This window comes from Choloepus didactylus, chromosome 3 (assembly GCF_015220235.1).
Source record: "Choloepus didactylus isolate mChoDid1 chromosome 3, mChoDid1.pri, whole genome shotgun sequence".
In the NCBI taxonomy this organism is placed as follows: domain Eukaryota; kingdom Metazoa; phylum Chordata; class Mammalia; order Pilosa; family Megalonychidae; genus Choloepus; species Choloepus didactylus.
This window is the reverse complement of record NC_051309.1, coordinates 200,457,337-200,471,844: the sequence shown is the minus strand read 5'-3', so window position 1 is coordinate 200,471,844 and position 14,508 is coordinate 200,457,337. Positions and strand designations below refer to the sequence as shown.

General features: G+C 43.6%; 1 protein-coding gene across 9 annotated transcripts in view; it reads left to right on the top strand.

The window, feature by feature from the left end:
• The window catches only part of ACSL1 (acyl-CoA synthetase long chain family member 1), a 67,175-nt gene extending 65,399 nt beyond the window's left edge, over positions 1-1,776 (top strand). For 8 of the 9 annotated variants that reach the window (XM_037831105.1, XM_037831102.1, XM_037831108.1 and 5 more), the window contains one exon: positions 68-208. In XM_037831105.1, the coding sequence (XP_037687033.1) occupies positions 68-208 (141 nt within the window). Of the gene's footprint in view, positions 1-67 lie in introns of all 9 variants that reach the window. The other variant, XM_037831100.1, reaches the window with a different exon arrangement.
• Positions 1,777-14,508: the final 12,732 nt, after the last annotated feature.

Below are 14,508 nucleotides of genomic sequence, written 5' to 3'. Positions count from 1 at the left end.
CCATAAGGGTCTTTCTAGTGGTTGCTTCTGTCCTCTTTCCTTCTCTAATGACCTTGTTTATTTGCAGATCAAAGGCATTGCTCTACACCCTGAATTATTTTCTATTGAAAATGGCCTTCTAACTCCAACAATGAAGTCCAAAAGGGCAGAGCTACGGAATTATTTCAGGTCGTGTATAGATGAACTGTATTCCACCATCAAGGTTTAACATGAGGAAGAATGCTTGGACGAAACTACACACTTCCACAATCTCTTCTTCTACTGATAGCCTTCATGTTGGTAATTTTGACTACAGCGAGCATAGGAAAGGAAACTTCGTTCATGTTTGACCTGTCTGTTCGGGGTTCTTGTCATAGGAATATTAGAGGAAATGGGACACTGCCTTACAGTCACCTCGTGTTGCAGACCATGTTCATGGTGATATAACAATTTCCAAAACGAGCCTTAAACATTGTAGCGGGGAAACTATAAATGTGCTAAGTTATTTGAGACTTCCTCAATTTAAAGGCTGGGTGTTAAAACCTCTGTCTGCCTGTTTTTCTAACCAAGGGGTTAGGACTTCACTATTTCTGAGATGTCTGCTACTTGTTGCAAATTCTGCAGTTGTTGGCTGTTCTAGAGAGTACAGTGCACTGGAGAGAAACTGTCCTTTAAAAACAGGAACATCTGCCCTGGCTGGAGACCTTCACAAGTGGACCAGAGTTTTTTTTTGTTTTTTTTGTTTTTTGTACTCCCTGCTACCTTCCCTTCCCCATCTCACATGCACTTGCACATCTCTTCTGATTAAGAGTTATGAAACTCGTGCTGTTCTCCACATTCTCCCATAGTTCCTGTTGGAGTGTGAGGTTCACAGAAAACCAAAGGAAAGGCCCAGCTCCTAACACTGCAGATACTGCGTCTCAGATGAATGGATTCTCACTCATTCAGAGCAGAATGCTCTCAGACCCTGTTCTTCAGCTGATCCATCCGTCTGTCCCTTCCCTGGAGTTTATTGAAAAATCTGCCTTAAACTCTACAGTGAAGACAAGCATTTCAAGAAGGAAATAATTAGCTGGATCAGCCACACTGAACTGTGACCCCTAAATAACTGTCCACTTTTATCTTCACTATACCAGTCAATCTTCACTTGTAATGGCCAATGGATTTGTAATGTGGTTTTCATATTGAAAGATCATGTTGTGATTAACTTGCTTCTCCCCCTACCACACCCCAGAATCAACTCTCAGGCAAAGCATATCTTTAAAAATATTAAGGGAGTGGATACACTTGGGAACTTTCTGAAATGGACAGTAATAAACAAATGTTCTTATATCATTATGCTACCTGATTTCTACAAAATGTATTTGACAAGCCAAAATTCTAGGATATAGAAATCTGGAAAAAAAATCATTTCCTGGGATTAACTTCTCAAGAGATTTTTTTAAAAATTACTTTGAGAAATTAGCAGCATTTCACTTTACCGTGGGTCTTTGCCATGTTTGACCGAATTAAGTTGTCATTCATACATTAAAAGCAATTGTTTTTTGTTTCTGGATATGTGTGCCTACATGTATTATGCAAGCACAACAGGGTTTGCACTAAAGAATTGTCATTGTAATAACACTATTTGATAGCCTAACTTCATATGTGAATTCTTAATTGCACAAAAAGTCAATAATTTGTCACACGGGGTTTTGAATGTTTGCTTTAAGTGTTGGCTATTTCTATGTTTTATAAACCAAAACAGAATTTCCAAAAACAATGAAGGAAACCAAAATAAATATTTCTGCATTTCAAGTGGGTGAAGCATCTCTTTTAATATCAGGTTTACTATCTGGGACAGCCTGTGATTGTGCTCAGGCAACGGGCAGGAGTGACTCAGCCTCAGGACCCTCCCAGTTGTGGCTTTTCCTTCCCAAGTCTCCTTCCTCTAAATCCTGACACTGGCAGACACTGACCTGGGCTTCCAACCAGGTCGTCTCTGACAATAATCCTAATTTGTTGTGGGTAAGAAAATCATGGTGAGAATAAAATGGATATTCCTGAAAATTTAAGTTCTTTGCTGGCAAGCTACATTTTAGGAAACAATAGCTGTAGATGTTGATTCTGTAGTGGATTTAGTTCTGCTGTATTTTAATAATTATTTTACTGTAGAAGTGTTTTAGAAGATGTTTCATTTATAGCAGCCTTTTTGTTTTGTTGTTTTTCTTTTTCTCTATCCCTACCCTACTTACTTTTTGTTTTATAATTTTAAAGAGTTTCTTTTCCATGGGTTTAAATTAATTGGTCCTCAATTTCTTACATAGCCTGCTGTGTTTAACTCTGTCATCCTCCCTCCCTTAAATTTTACGTTTGCTGTGGTGACGTTTATTTTCCTTCTCTGAAGCTCAAGCATTGTGTCTGCATTTCCAATAAAGCCCTAAGTCCATTCTGCCTTTTTATTTTAGTTATTAAGATTCTTACCTTGTCTATTCTCATCTTATCTTCTTCTTCCTCTCTTTCTCCTAACTCAAGTGTAAGCTCCCTGAGGGTAGGCATTAGTTTTTTCTTCTCCCTTCTTACTGAGCTCAGGGCTTGGAAGCTAGTAGGTGTTCATTAAATAAACCTTTTCTGAACAAATAACTTGAAATTTTGAAGAAAGCTTCTCTGGTACCGATAAATGATGGTGCTGTGCCCACACATCAGAACTGCAGCTCAAGTCAGAACCTCTCTCCAGTAGGAGCAGAAAAGGAGGCCTGTGGTTCACCCTAGGATGGCTTGTTGGCCCAACCAGTGGAGAATGTTTTTCTTTCTTCCCTCCAGGCCCTCTGCATGTTAAGCTTTTTCCAGTAACTGCAATGAGAGATGAAGAAAAGCCCCAGAGCTCCTCCTGGCCCCTCCCTCCAGGCCCAGCCCTGACACACCCTCATTCTATATCCAAACTCGGAAAAGCAGTTTGTTTTTAAGTCTATTTGGCATTTGATAGTTAGATATTATTGCACTGAGAAGCCTCACTCCTTGTTTTATTTTATTTTTTTAGATAACTTAGAATAATAATAACTAAAATGTATTGGGTGTTGCCACATGCCAGGCACTGTTCCAAGCATTTTATATAGATTGACCAATTTTATGTTCACAACACTTTGAGCCCATACCGCCAGCTTCCTCATCTGAAAGATGAGGAAATCGAAGCACACGAATCATTTGATTCAAAGTCACACACCTGGACAGAATTGGCACTAGGCTGGCTCCAGACACTGAGCCCTCAACCTCATCCTCTATATTGTTATTCCTTCTGGTCCTCCTGTGGCAAGGAAGTTCCTGACAAAACGTGTTATTGGAGTGCTTCCTTGTAGCGGCAGATCTGCCTCTAAGCTTCATAACAATGGTTTTAATTCCCGTCTAATGATTAGTTATCAGAGAAGAGGCTAATTGCACTTCACAGAGTTTTATTGTGGTTGTCTGCAGGTTCTGTAGCTTATCAAAACCGGGATGCTTGGTAACCCCAAATCCATCGAGGACCAAAAGCTTGATAGAACCCATCATTCAGGAAGAATATATGCGTAAAGCTGGGTAACAGATATTTTGCAGGTTCATGAGACCCCTTAAAACTTCTAGGAATCATCAACTTTAGAGATAATAATAGCTACAGGTATTTGTGGGTTTGCTATGGGCAATGCACTAAGCTCAGTTCTTTACTCGCATTCTCATTTAATTCTCACAAAACTGTTAGGCGACCAATGTGTTTACTGTCGGCTAAGTGTCAGGCAGTGTCCTGTGCAGTGGGGAGAAAGCAGTGAGCAAGGCAGGCAAGATCCTTGCCCTCAAGAAGTTTACTTTCCAATGGAGAGAGAGAGACAATAAACAAGAAAATTTAAGTTAATTTCAGATTGTGTAGGATGCTTTGAAGAAAATACTTGATAAGAGTATCAGGGTGTGTTTGTGTTTGTGGAGGGGTGGGGAGAGTTATCCAAGGGCCTATTTTAAGTGTAGTGATGAGAAAAGGTCTCTGAGGAGATGACATTTGGGGTGATAACCTGCAGAATGAGGAGGAACCAGCCTTGCAAAGGTTTGGGGAAAGAGCATTTCAAATAGAAGAAATAGTGCAAGCGCTCTGCAGTGAGAAAGAGCTCGATATGCTCACGAAACTGAAAGGAAGCAGGTGTGGCTAGAGCATCACAAACAAGGGAAGAAAACATGGTATCAAAAGCAGTTAGAGAAGAAGGACCCAGGTTTTCAGGCTTTGTAGCCCTGGAAGGATCTGAATTTTACAGTGGGTTCAATAGGAAACCATTGAAGGATTTTGATGCAAGGAGTGATAATCCCCGAATTACTCTTTTAAAAGACTACTTCTGGCTGGTCTGGAGACAACTGCAGACAGATAAGAGTAGGAACACACAGACCAATTAAGGACAGTACACCATATGATGGCAGCTTGAACCAGGTTGGTGACAGTGGAGATGCAAGTGAGTGGATCTGAAAGTGACTTGCATGTAGAACCACTTTACATGGGGTATTAGGAAAGGGAGGGTTTGGGGTGTGAGAACAGTTGGGTACTTGGGGAAGTTATACCTACTAAGATGGGAGATTCAGAGGGTCATAGGTTTTGGGGAGGGAATGAGAGCTTGGGTTGGACAGTTTCCATTTGAGGTGCCACTTAGACAACCAAGCAAAGACAGATGTGAGTCTGAAGTTCAGAAGACAGATCAGCCTAGAGATAACAGATTAGAAAGGCATCAGCATGTAGAAAGTACTTTACTTAAAGCTATGAGGCTTTTATCAGGCAATCTTAGGAAAACAGGCGGACAGGAAATAGAGGAGGGCCCAAATTTAAATGAAGGTTAAAGAAGGAGCCAGCAACAAGGATTGAGAATTATCTGCCATGGAGGAAGGTGGAAATCCAAGAAAGTGGTGTCCCTGAAGCCAGGAGAGAAGCGTGTTTCAGGAAGGAGGGAGGGTGGTCAATTATGTCACATGCCCTTGGAGAGTGGAATAAGGTAGCAACAGGAAAAATCCACCAGATGCAGCAGTGGCGGCAGCCTTGGCGATAACTGTGCTAGCGGAGTAGGTTGAGGCATGATCTCTTAGGAAGTCAAGAAGTAGGGGAGGCAGCTCTTTTTTCTGACGTTTTGCTCTGCAGGAAATGAGAAGAGTATATGGGAACAGAAGAAAGATGTGAGGTTGAGAGGTTTGTTTTTGTTTGCAGACGGTGATGATTTTTAAGATGGGAGATACTAGATCATAATGTTAGGCTGATGAGAAAGATCCAATAGAGAGAGAGAGAGAAACAGAGAGAACCACTGATGATCAGAAAAGAGGGAAGACTTTGGGAGCCACATCCTGAGCAGGTGGGAGGACTTAGGATCCAGTCGAGCCAAGAGATGGGCCAGTGAGAGGCTACTGCTTCCATGGCAGCAGGAGGGATGATAGACAACAGTAGATCTGTAGTGTTTGGGGTGGAAAGATTAGGGAACTTCTATCTTAATGCCTCTGTTTTTTTTTTTTAGTTAAGTATTATCTTCATGGTATGGATGAGAAAATTGAGGCTCGGAGCGATCAGCTCACTAGACCAAGGTTGGACACCTAGTAAGTGGCTGAACTGGACTTTCTGACTCCAGGGCCTCTCTGAGGTCATCTTTTTTGCTGTCCCTTCCCCTCCATGGTATGTAACTCCAATGCCTTGCATTCTTGGTATCTCCAATGTGTTGAACGAGTTTTCTTAATTAGCTAATCACTAGATGCTGCAAAGCTTTCCAGCACAAATAAGCCTGCTTGCAGGTTTAAGCCAGTCATGCCAGAGGGTGGAGGAAGGTAAATGCCATGGATTCTGGAGGTTTCTTTTCACTTATTCATCCGCATTTCCAGCTGTCACTTCTTTGTACAGTAGCAGGAGCTGCTGTGGCAGAAGAGAAGCCTACCTGTCTGTCCCCAATTCTGGCGAACAGGTCAGGGGCTCTGCAGATCAGGCAGACGGTTGAAGATTCTGGCAGCACCTTGAGAGGTGAGGGGTGTGGAGTAGTCAGACTGGTCAGGCCCCATCATTTATTATGGAAAGTTGGCTGCTGGTGCCAGTCTGACTCAAGGGGACTCTCCAAAGTTTCCCAACACAGAGGCAGCTCTTCTTTCTCTTCTCGGTCAAGCAGTGTCAGAAACCTCAGCTCCAGGTTATCCTGGAACATGCAAAATGTGAGTGCCGCGAATGCAAGAACCCTGGGCTGTCCTTTCACTCCTGTATCGTAGAGTAGATGCCCAAAGGTGTGTTAATATTAAACTCACTTCTCCACCCAGCATGGGTAATTGGGAAATTGCCCCATCTTACTTAACCATATATATTTGGCATAAAAACCACTCCATGTTTTTCCTTTGGACTTTTAACTCCTTTGCACTATTGACTTGCTCACAGTTGATGTGTTGCTAGATGAATTTTGCTTCTAAGCACTGTTCTTCAAGTGCAAAGGGATTCTGTTGCTGGCTCAACACAAGGTTTTTTCACAAATGTATTTTGCATCTAAGGTGCTAGCCACTCTCTCTCATTGAGATTTTTTAAGGGGGGAATTGACGATCAGATTTCTCTGATAGAAACTGTCTGTTGCTAAATGCTAAGGCTGCTGGGTTCCTCCCCAACCCTCCTCCCCCAGTTCTAGGCTGGCTTCCTACCTTGCATGTGGCTTTGTTAAAACTGGCTGCGTGAGTATAGGAATAACACAAGTGCCCTGCTGCCCCCTCCAGGGTAGTTACGCACCATGTACTGAATGGGACACATGTTCAGCATATGTGGAAACCCGTTTGATGGCATTCTGCATTAGGCAACGTGTGCAGACACTGAGGGACTCTCCTTTCTGACTCTTGTTTCCCACACCCACTGATATTGCCTTCCCCCACCCTGCAGCACCGGCTGCCAGCTCCTCAGCCCCACCCACCCGCTCTGAGATGCCACTAGGCCCTGCATTTGGGAGCAATTCCAGGGCTGCCCCAGATCTATCAAGTTCTGCTGATCATTTCTCCAGTTGTCTATGAAATCTCCCCCTTCCTCATCCTGCTACCTGATCAGGGCTGCAGCCATTTCTTGCTGGGATGCCTGTACCAGCCTCTTACTTGCCCCTTGCCTCCAATATTGGTCTCCACTGACCTACCGTCTTTTCCTCCATGTTGTGCAAGAGGAGGAAAAGGAAGAATGGTTTTTCTAAAGCACAAGTCTTAGATGATTTCCCCTGCTTAATCTTTCAGAGGCTTCCTAAGTCTGAACTGCTTAATGTGCCTAGAGCAGGGCTTCTCAAACTTTGAGTGCATCAGACCACCTGGGGATCTTGTTAAAATGCAGATTCTGATTCAGCAAATCTGGAATCGCGCCTGAAACTCTGCATTTCTCATTAGCTCCCAAGTGCTGCTGGTCTGTGCATTCTTCTGTCCTTTGAGAAGAGGACAGCAAAGGACTGAGGGACCCTGGCTTGTCCCCATCACCTCATCTTTTGCCATCTCCCCAACCCTGTTCCAGCACACTGACCTTATTCCAGGTCTCCAAATGCATCATGCTCTTGCTCAGCACTGGGCCTTTGCACATGCTATTCTCACTCCCTAGTATATTGTCTAACCCTGGCTTGGGTGGCTCCCACTCATCCTTTAGTTGAGTTGGATTGTAGATGTCACTTCCTCTAGGAAGACCTTCTCTGATTCTCTGATTCTCAGGAAGCAAAGAGTTGAGCTTGTCTGTAGCCTGGCAGTGTCATGAGGTGGAGGGGTAGGGTGGTAACAATCTTTTATGCTAGGTGACAAGGTCAAAGGAGTGAGTGAGTGGCCTGTGAGCTAGAGGACAGCAGCCAGAGGGTGGGAGAGGGCTGTCTCTTCCTTCTACAGAATGTCTGTGAAGAAGGCTTTTGCGTCACCTGGGAGTTAGAGCTGACCTGAGCTGACCTGAGCTCTGTCTAAAGAGTGCCATCTGCTGATGGTTCTTTGACTATCTCCATATTCCATTCCTGCCTGAGTAGAAGGGGTCACTCAGGTAAGGACCTTGGTTACTATAAGCTCTTTGAACAAGCTCAGTCTCCCAACTCTGTGCATTCTCAGGCCAACCAAGAGTAAGGCCTGAGTGAGCAAGATCATCGAAAGTAAGAAAACTTTTTGCAGAAAGTTCTTTTGCAACCACAAGATGAACAGCTTGAAAGAGAATCATGGAGACTAATCTCTTTTGTAGAAATTTTATTTCAGGACATTTGACCTTCCTTATTTCCTTAAGGAAATCTTTTCCTTTGGTGTGTTCTTTCTTCTTATTTTATTTTCTCCTCTTTCTTGGCTTATGTGCCCATTTGGCCCTTTTATATCAGCTTCGGTTATAAAATTATTTTCTGGGTAGATTGGAAGTTTGGTGTTCCATGGCTAGAGAAATCGTGGTTTTTTGCTGGAGTGTTCCCACCAGCCTGCCTACACCAGACTCTCAGCCCTTCAGGGAGCTGGGAACAGAATCTGAAGCATGTGACATTGCATCCTCATGAGGTAGTGTTCAGACCTATTTAGCCATGTGATCTCTGCTTGGATAGGAGCAGCGCCAGCTGGGTTTGGAAAAAAAGAACAACGTTAGTTATGGAGCGAATAAGTTTAGTAGTCGGGTAACAGAGCCAGGGAAATATTGAAAAGCATGTGACATAGGAAGGGATCTAATGTTACTGCAGTTTGCTAATAATGGAAAAGTCTTTTCTGCTTCCAATTTTAAAAGACACCAAACACATCCTTTCTGAACTTTATTTCCTCTTTCTCTTCAAGGAGACATCCAAGTGAAGGTGTCCTTTCTCTCTGCTCCTCCACCCATGTCCTCCCGGGACATTTTGAGTTTGTTTTGCAGTGTCGTGGTTACAGATGTTGAACAGTTAGTTTATTCCTATGTACACATTAATTAATAGCTGCTATAGGAAGTTAAAAAAGAAAGCAGGAAAATGTGAAAAATAAGTTATTTTCTTCTCCACAATAGAAATTCATACTTTGTACTTTAAGGGAAACTTACAGAAATGGATTTGATAAATTATGGAAGAATATAATTCACATGAAAGGGGAAATGAGTTAAGCATAGAATAGCTAGTCTTCTTAATCTGCTTGAACTTTTTTTTTTTTTACCATTTTTTTATTGAAATATATTCACACACAATACAATCTTGAAGTGACTTTTAGCCAATATTTACAAGGTCCAAAAATGTGTTTGTACTGTTCACAAATTACATTTTTCAAATCTCTACTACCTTTCTTTATCTGCCCTCTGGCGGACACAGCAGTGAACAGAAAATTCAACAGGATTGCTTGCTAGAAGATGACAATGAGGCACAGAAAGGAATGATAAGCCCTTCTTTGCATCCAGGGGCCACCATATTCTTCATTTCTTATATTCATGATAATCCTATAAACTAAATAATAATACTGTCTTTTAAGCATCAAGTTAATAATTCCAGAACATGGAACTGATATATACATCACTCCATTCCACAGGGAAGATGTATTTCCATGCCCACTGACTCAGTTTACCCCAAGAATCCAAGATGTTCTGTAGTTCTTTACTTTCCATATTTTGTATCACAGAAACATTAGTTGTTGTTGTTTTCATTTTGCAAACATGAAAGTATATTACATAATTTAAGGGCCTGCCACCTGGGTGTCCTCAAGCTTCCTGAGGTCACTTTTTCTCCAGTATCTCCAGGTTTCTTCAGTTCACCTTGTTCCGGTAACCTCCAGGGCTCCCAACTCCACTGTCTCCACTCCTCTGTCTCCAGTCCCTTTCCCACATCCATGCTTCACGCCCTAGTTCTTCACACACACCCTTCTCAAACACACCGACACAAGAGCGTTGAATTTAGCCAGCGTTTTCTGGAGGTTAACAGTGATGGACAGAGTACAGCCCATCTGCCATTCTCCTCATGGGGAGTTTCTTAATGGCCACATCCTGCCTTGGCCATAGCTTTTCCCATCTATCGAGCCCCTCCTCCTCTCTCTGCTGACCTTTCTCCCCTCTCTAGCTGCCAGTTTCCTGCCCCTACTTGTCTAGTAACAATGCTGGCACTTTTGCTGTCTACCTCCCACCCCAAACTAGGCTCTACCCTGATGTACCAGCTTGGATTATTATGCCCCCAAAATGCCATGTTCTTTGATGCAATCTTGTGGGGGCAGATGTATGAGTGTTGATTAGGTTGGAACCTATTGATTGAGTTTCCATGGAGATGTGACTCAATCAACTGTGGGCAAGACATTGATTGGATAATTTCCATTGAGGTGCTATCCCACCCAATCAGGGTGGGTCTGAATTAAATCACTGGAGCCATATAAAAGGGCTGACAAGCGGAAGGAACTCAGAGCCTGCTAAGAGTGACGTTTTGGAGCTGCAGCTTAAAGAGACATTTTGAAGACGGCCGTTGAAAGCTGACACTTTGGAGAATGCCATTTTGAAATGCAACCTAGAAGCAAGCAGATGCTAGCCATGAGCCTTCCCAGCTAACAGAGGTTTTCCAGATGCCAATGGCCCTTCTCCAGTGAACGTACCCTATTTTTTATGCCTTCCTTACCTTGGACATTTTGTGGCCTTAAATGGCAGCATTAGCAAAGCGGAACACCTGGCTTTACATCTTCAGAAGCTCATGAAGGTGCTGTGGTCTCCACCCTCAGCAGAAGCCTTGAAATTACTATTCTAGATCAAATTCTTAGGATTCCACACAATCTCTGGCCAAAGAAAACTGGGAGTCTTCTTTGTGTCCATGCTACACACACCCCAGAGGTCTTGCAGTGTCCTGCTTTTCCCCTCCTCCTCTCCCACGAGTTGAGAATCAGTTCTCTAGGCTAATGGTGTAACTGAGGAAGCAGCCTGATGGAGAGGAATGAATGTGAGTTTTAGCTTTAGAACCTCTGGGTTGGGATCCTGGCTTCCCTGTGATCAGCTGTGTGGCCTTGAACAAGTCTCTGTAGTGATTGTGACTGCAGCATCTATTTCCCCCATTCCAATTTCTAGTCACCCCGCCCCCACCCACCATGGTTCCAGTGAAAATCCATGTGGTTCCAGTGAAGTGAATAGTGAGTGTTTTCCATTTCCCAGGCACAAGAATTGGTTTGGGGGTAGTTCCAGTTTGCTAATGCTGCCGTTAGGCAAAATACCAGAAGTGGATTGACTTTTATAAAGGAGGTTTATTTGGCTACAAAGTTATAGTCCTAAGGCCATAACAGTGTCCAAACTAAGGCATCAACAAGAAGATACCTTCACTAAAGAATGGCCGATGGTGTCTGGAACTCCTCTGTCAGCTGGGAAGGCACGTGGCTGGCATCTGCTATTCCCGGATTATGTCTCAAAATGACATTCTCCAGAATGTCTCTGTGCTTGTCTCTTAGCCTCTACAGCTCCTGTGCATCTAACTGTCTGGGGGTCCTCTCTTAGTTTTCTCTGGAGCAAACTCTGGGCTAGCATCTCTTAGCATCTCCAGATGTCCTTCTGTCTGCATCTCCGCACATCTGCTGTCAACTCTGTTAGGCTTCCAAGCATCTAACGTCTGTGTGTCCTGGCTTAGCATATCCCAGGGTGTTTTCGTCTCTCTGCTCTTTGTGTGAGCTCCCTTTAAAGGACTCCAGTAAACTAATCAAGACCAACCCTGAATGTCTGGGGTAAAATCCCCATGGAAACATTCAATCAAGAGGTCACACCCTAATCAAAAAGATTAATCAACCTGCCTTCATAAGATTGCATTAAAGAATATGGCTTTTTGGGGGGACATAATACATACAAACGAGCACAGGAGGTAAGTATGAAACCTAAACTGGTCCAATTAGAGTGAATCTCAGGCCTTTTCCTGCGAATGCTGGAGCCACAGCTACTCTCTTTCTCTGAATGGTAGAATCAGAACATGACTCTTAGAACAGGTGCCAGGTACAAGCTCTGGCCCAGACTCCTAGGACCAAATCCAGGTGTCACCATTTGCTGTCTGTGGGTCTGCTCCATAGTTTCCTCATATGCAGAGTGGGGATTATAGTGCCTACCTCATAGGGTTATTTAGAGGATTAAATGAGTTAATAGATATTAAACACTTAGAACAATGCCTGGATCATTGAGAATGCACAATAAATCCAGGTGATGATGCTGATGATAAGAGGACAAAGCTAATGTACAGGAGAGCAAGAAATTTTCTGCCAGGAATGTTTCAGAAAAATGGATGCAGAGCCCTCATGGTTTCTCAAACCTCTGGATCATACTGAGCCTGATATCCACCCTACCTCTGGACTTTTCAGTGACATGAACTCATAAGTTTCTTTTACCATTTATACCTATTTGGGTTGGTTTTTGTTATTTCTATCCAGAGTGCTGACCTCTGGATAGAACTGTTGGGCAGTTTCTTTTTGCAGAACCTCAAGCACAAAATATTTGACTCTATCCCATTTTAGTTTCCCGGATGCTAAAACAAATACCATGCAATGAATTGGCTTGAACAATGAGAATTTATTGGCTCATGGTTTCAAGGCTAGGGGAAGTCCAAAATCAACATATCGTCAAGGTGATGCTTTCTCCCAGAAGACTGTGATTTTCTGGGACTGGCTGCCGGCGATCCTTGGTCCTTGGCTTCTCTGTCCCATGGCCTTGCACACGGCAGCCTCTCCTGACTTCTCTGGATTCCTTTGACTTCTGGCTTCTTCCCATGGCTTTCTTTCTATGTGTCTGAATTTCATTCTGCTATAAAGGACTCCAAAAAAATGGGATTAAGACCCATCCTGAGAGAATCTAAGACAGCAGCTAGGTGAGACAGGGCAAAAAAACACCTCCGTGAAAAATACTAGATAAAAACCAGAAGGTGACCCAGAATACAAGTTTCAGCGATGCGCCAGCTGGACGAGGTCTGCTAGAACCACAGGGGCTGTGCACTTGGTGAAACCAGGAGTCTGTATTCTGAAATGAGTGAGTAAGCTGGCTGAAAGACCCGTGGCCACACTGCGGTGTGGGGAAGCTGGGGCTTGGCATTTGGAGACCAACTGGTTCTTTAAAAAAAAAAAAAAAAAAAGGGAAAAACCCAGGAGCGGCTGCAGTTGCGGGAGTGGGAACCACACAGTGAAGCACGGCAGGAGCGGGCTGAGCCAGCCTCTCGGTGTCTGGCCTGGAGGATAGCCCGCTGCAGATTCCCTCAGGGCCAGGGGAGCGGAGGGGAGAGCCGGAAGGAGAAAGAAATCCCACTGCTTAGCAGCTGGCTCCCTGGCGGGCTGGAGACACTCCTGCCCGGGGCCGTGCCCACAGCCCAGAGCCGCTCCAGTTGTCCCAGAGCTGGGAAGGAGGAACTGTGTGTGTGTGGGGGGAGGGGGGTTGAGATGCCCCTTTCGGCCATCTTTGCATCAGGCTGAGAGTACCCCTGCACGGCCCAGCAGCCCGGGGCTTCCCTTGAGGGACGGTGCGTACTTGTGATGTAGCACAGCATTCCCTCAGCGGAGGTCCTGGAAGATCACAGCTGAGAAGGGGGGCCCACTTGAAAAACCCAGGGATGCTATGTCAATGCCAGTGGTTTGTGGGTCAGCAGCAGAGAGGGTATGGGGCAGAACTGAAGGCTTAGACTCTTGCAGCAGCCTTGAATCTCCAGAACACCTGGGGGGTTTGAATATTAAAGCTGCCCTGCCTCCCTAGCCACCCGGACACATGCCCCACATTCAGGGCGGATGGCTCCAGCAGCACACCCAAACTGAGTTCACCAACTGAACCCCACAAGAATCATTTCCCCACACACCACAAGGACAAAGTTGAGGAGAACTGACTTGAGGGGTATAGGTGACTTGCAGATGCCATCTGCTGGTTAGTTAGAGAAAGTGTATGCCACCAACTTGTATTTCTGAAAAATTAGATTGGTATTTTTTTTTTTTTTTACGACTTGAAAGAACGCTGTTAAGCAAAGCAAATACCAAGAGGCTAAAAACAACAGAAAATCTTAATGCATATGATAAAACCAGACAATATGGAGAACCCAATTCCAGACACCGAAATCAAAATATCAGAAGAGACACAGTACTTGGCACAATTAATCAAAGAACTACAATCGAGGAATGAAAACATGGCAAAAGATATAAAGGACATGAAGAAGACCATGAAACAGGATATAAGGGACATAAAGAAGACCCTAGAAAAGCATAAAGAAGACATTGCAAGAGTAAATAAAAAAAAATAGAAGATCTTATAGAAATAAAAGAAACTGTTGGCCAAATTAAAAAGACTCTGGATACTCATAATACAAGATTAGAGGAAGTTGAACAATGACTCAGTGTCCTAGAAGTCCACAGAACAGAAAATGAAAGAACAAAAGAAAGAATGGAGAAAAAAATAGAAAAAATAGAAATGGATCTCAGGGATACGATAGATAAAATTAAACGTCCAAATTTAAGACTCATTGGTGTCCCAGAAGGAGAAGAGAAGGGTAAAGGTCTAGAAAGAGTATTCAAAGAAATTGTTGGGGAAAACTTCCCCAACATTCTACACAATATAAATACACAAAGCATAAATGCCCAGCAAACTCTAAATAGAATAAATCCAAATAAACCCACTCTGAGACATATTCTGATCAGACT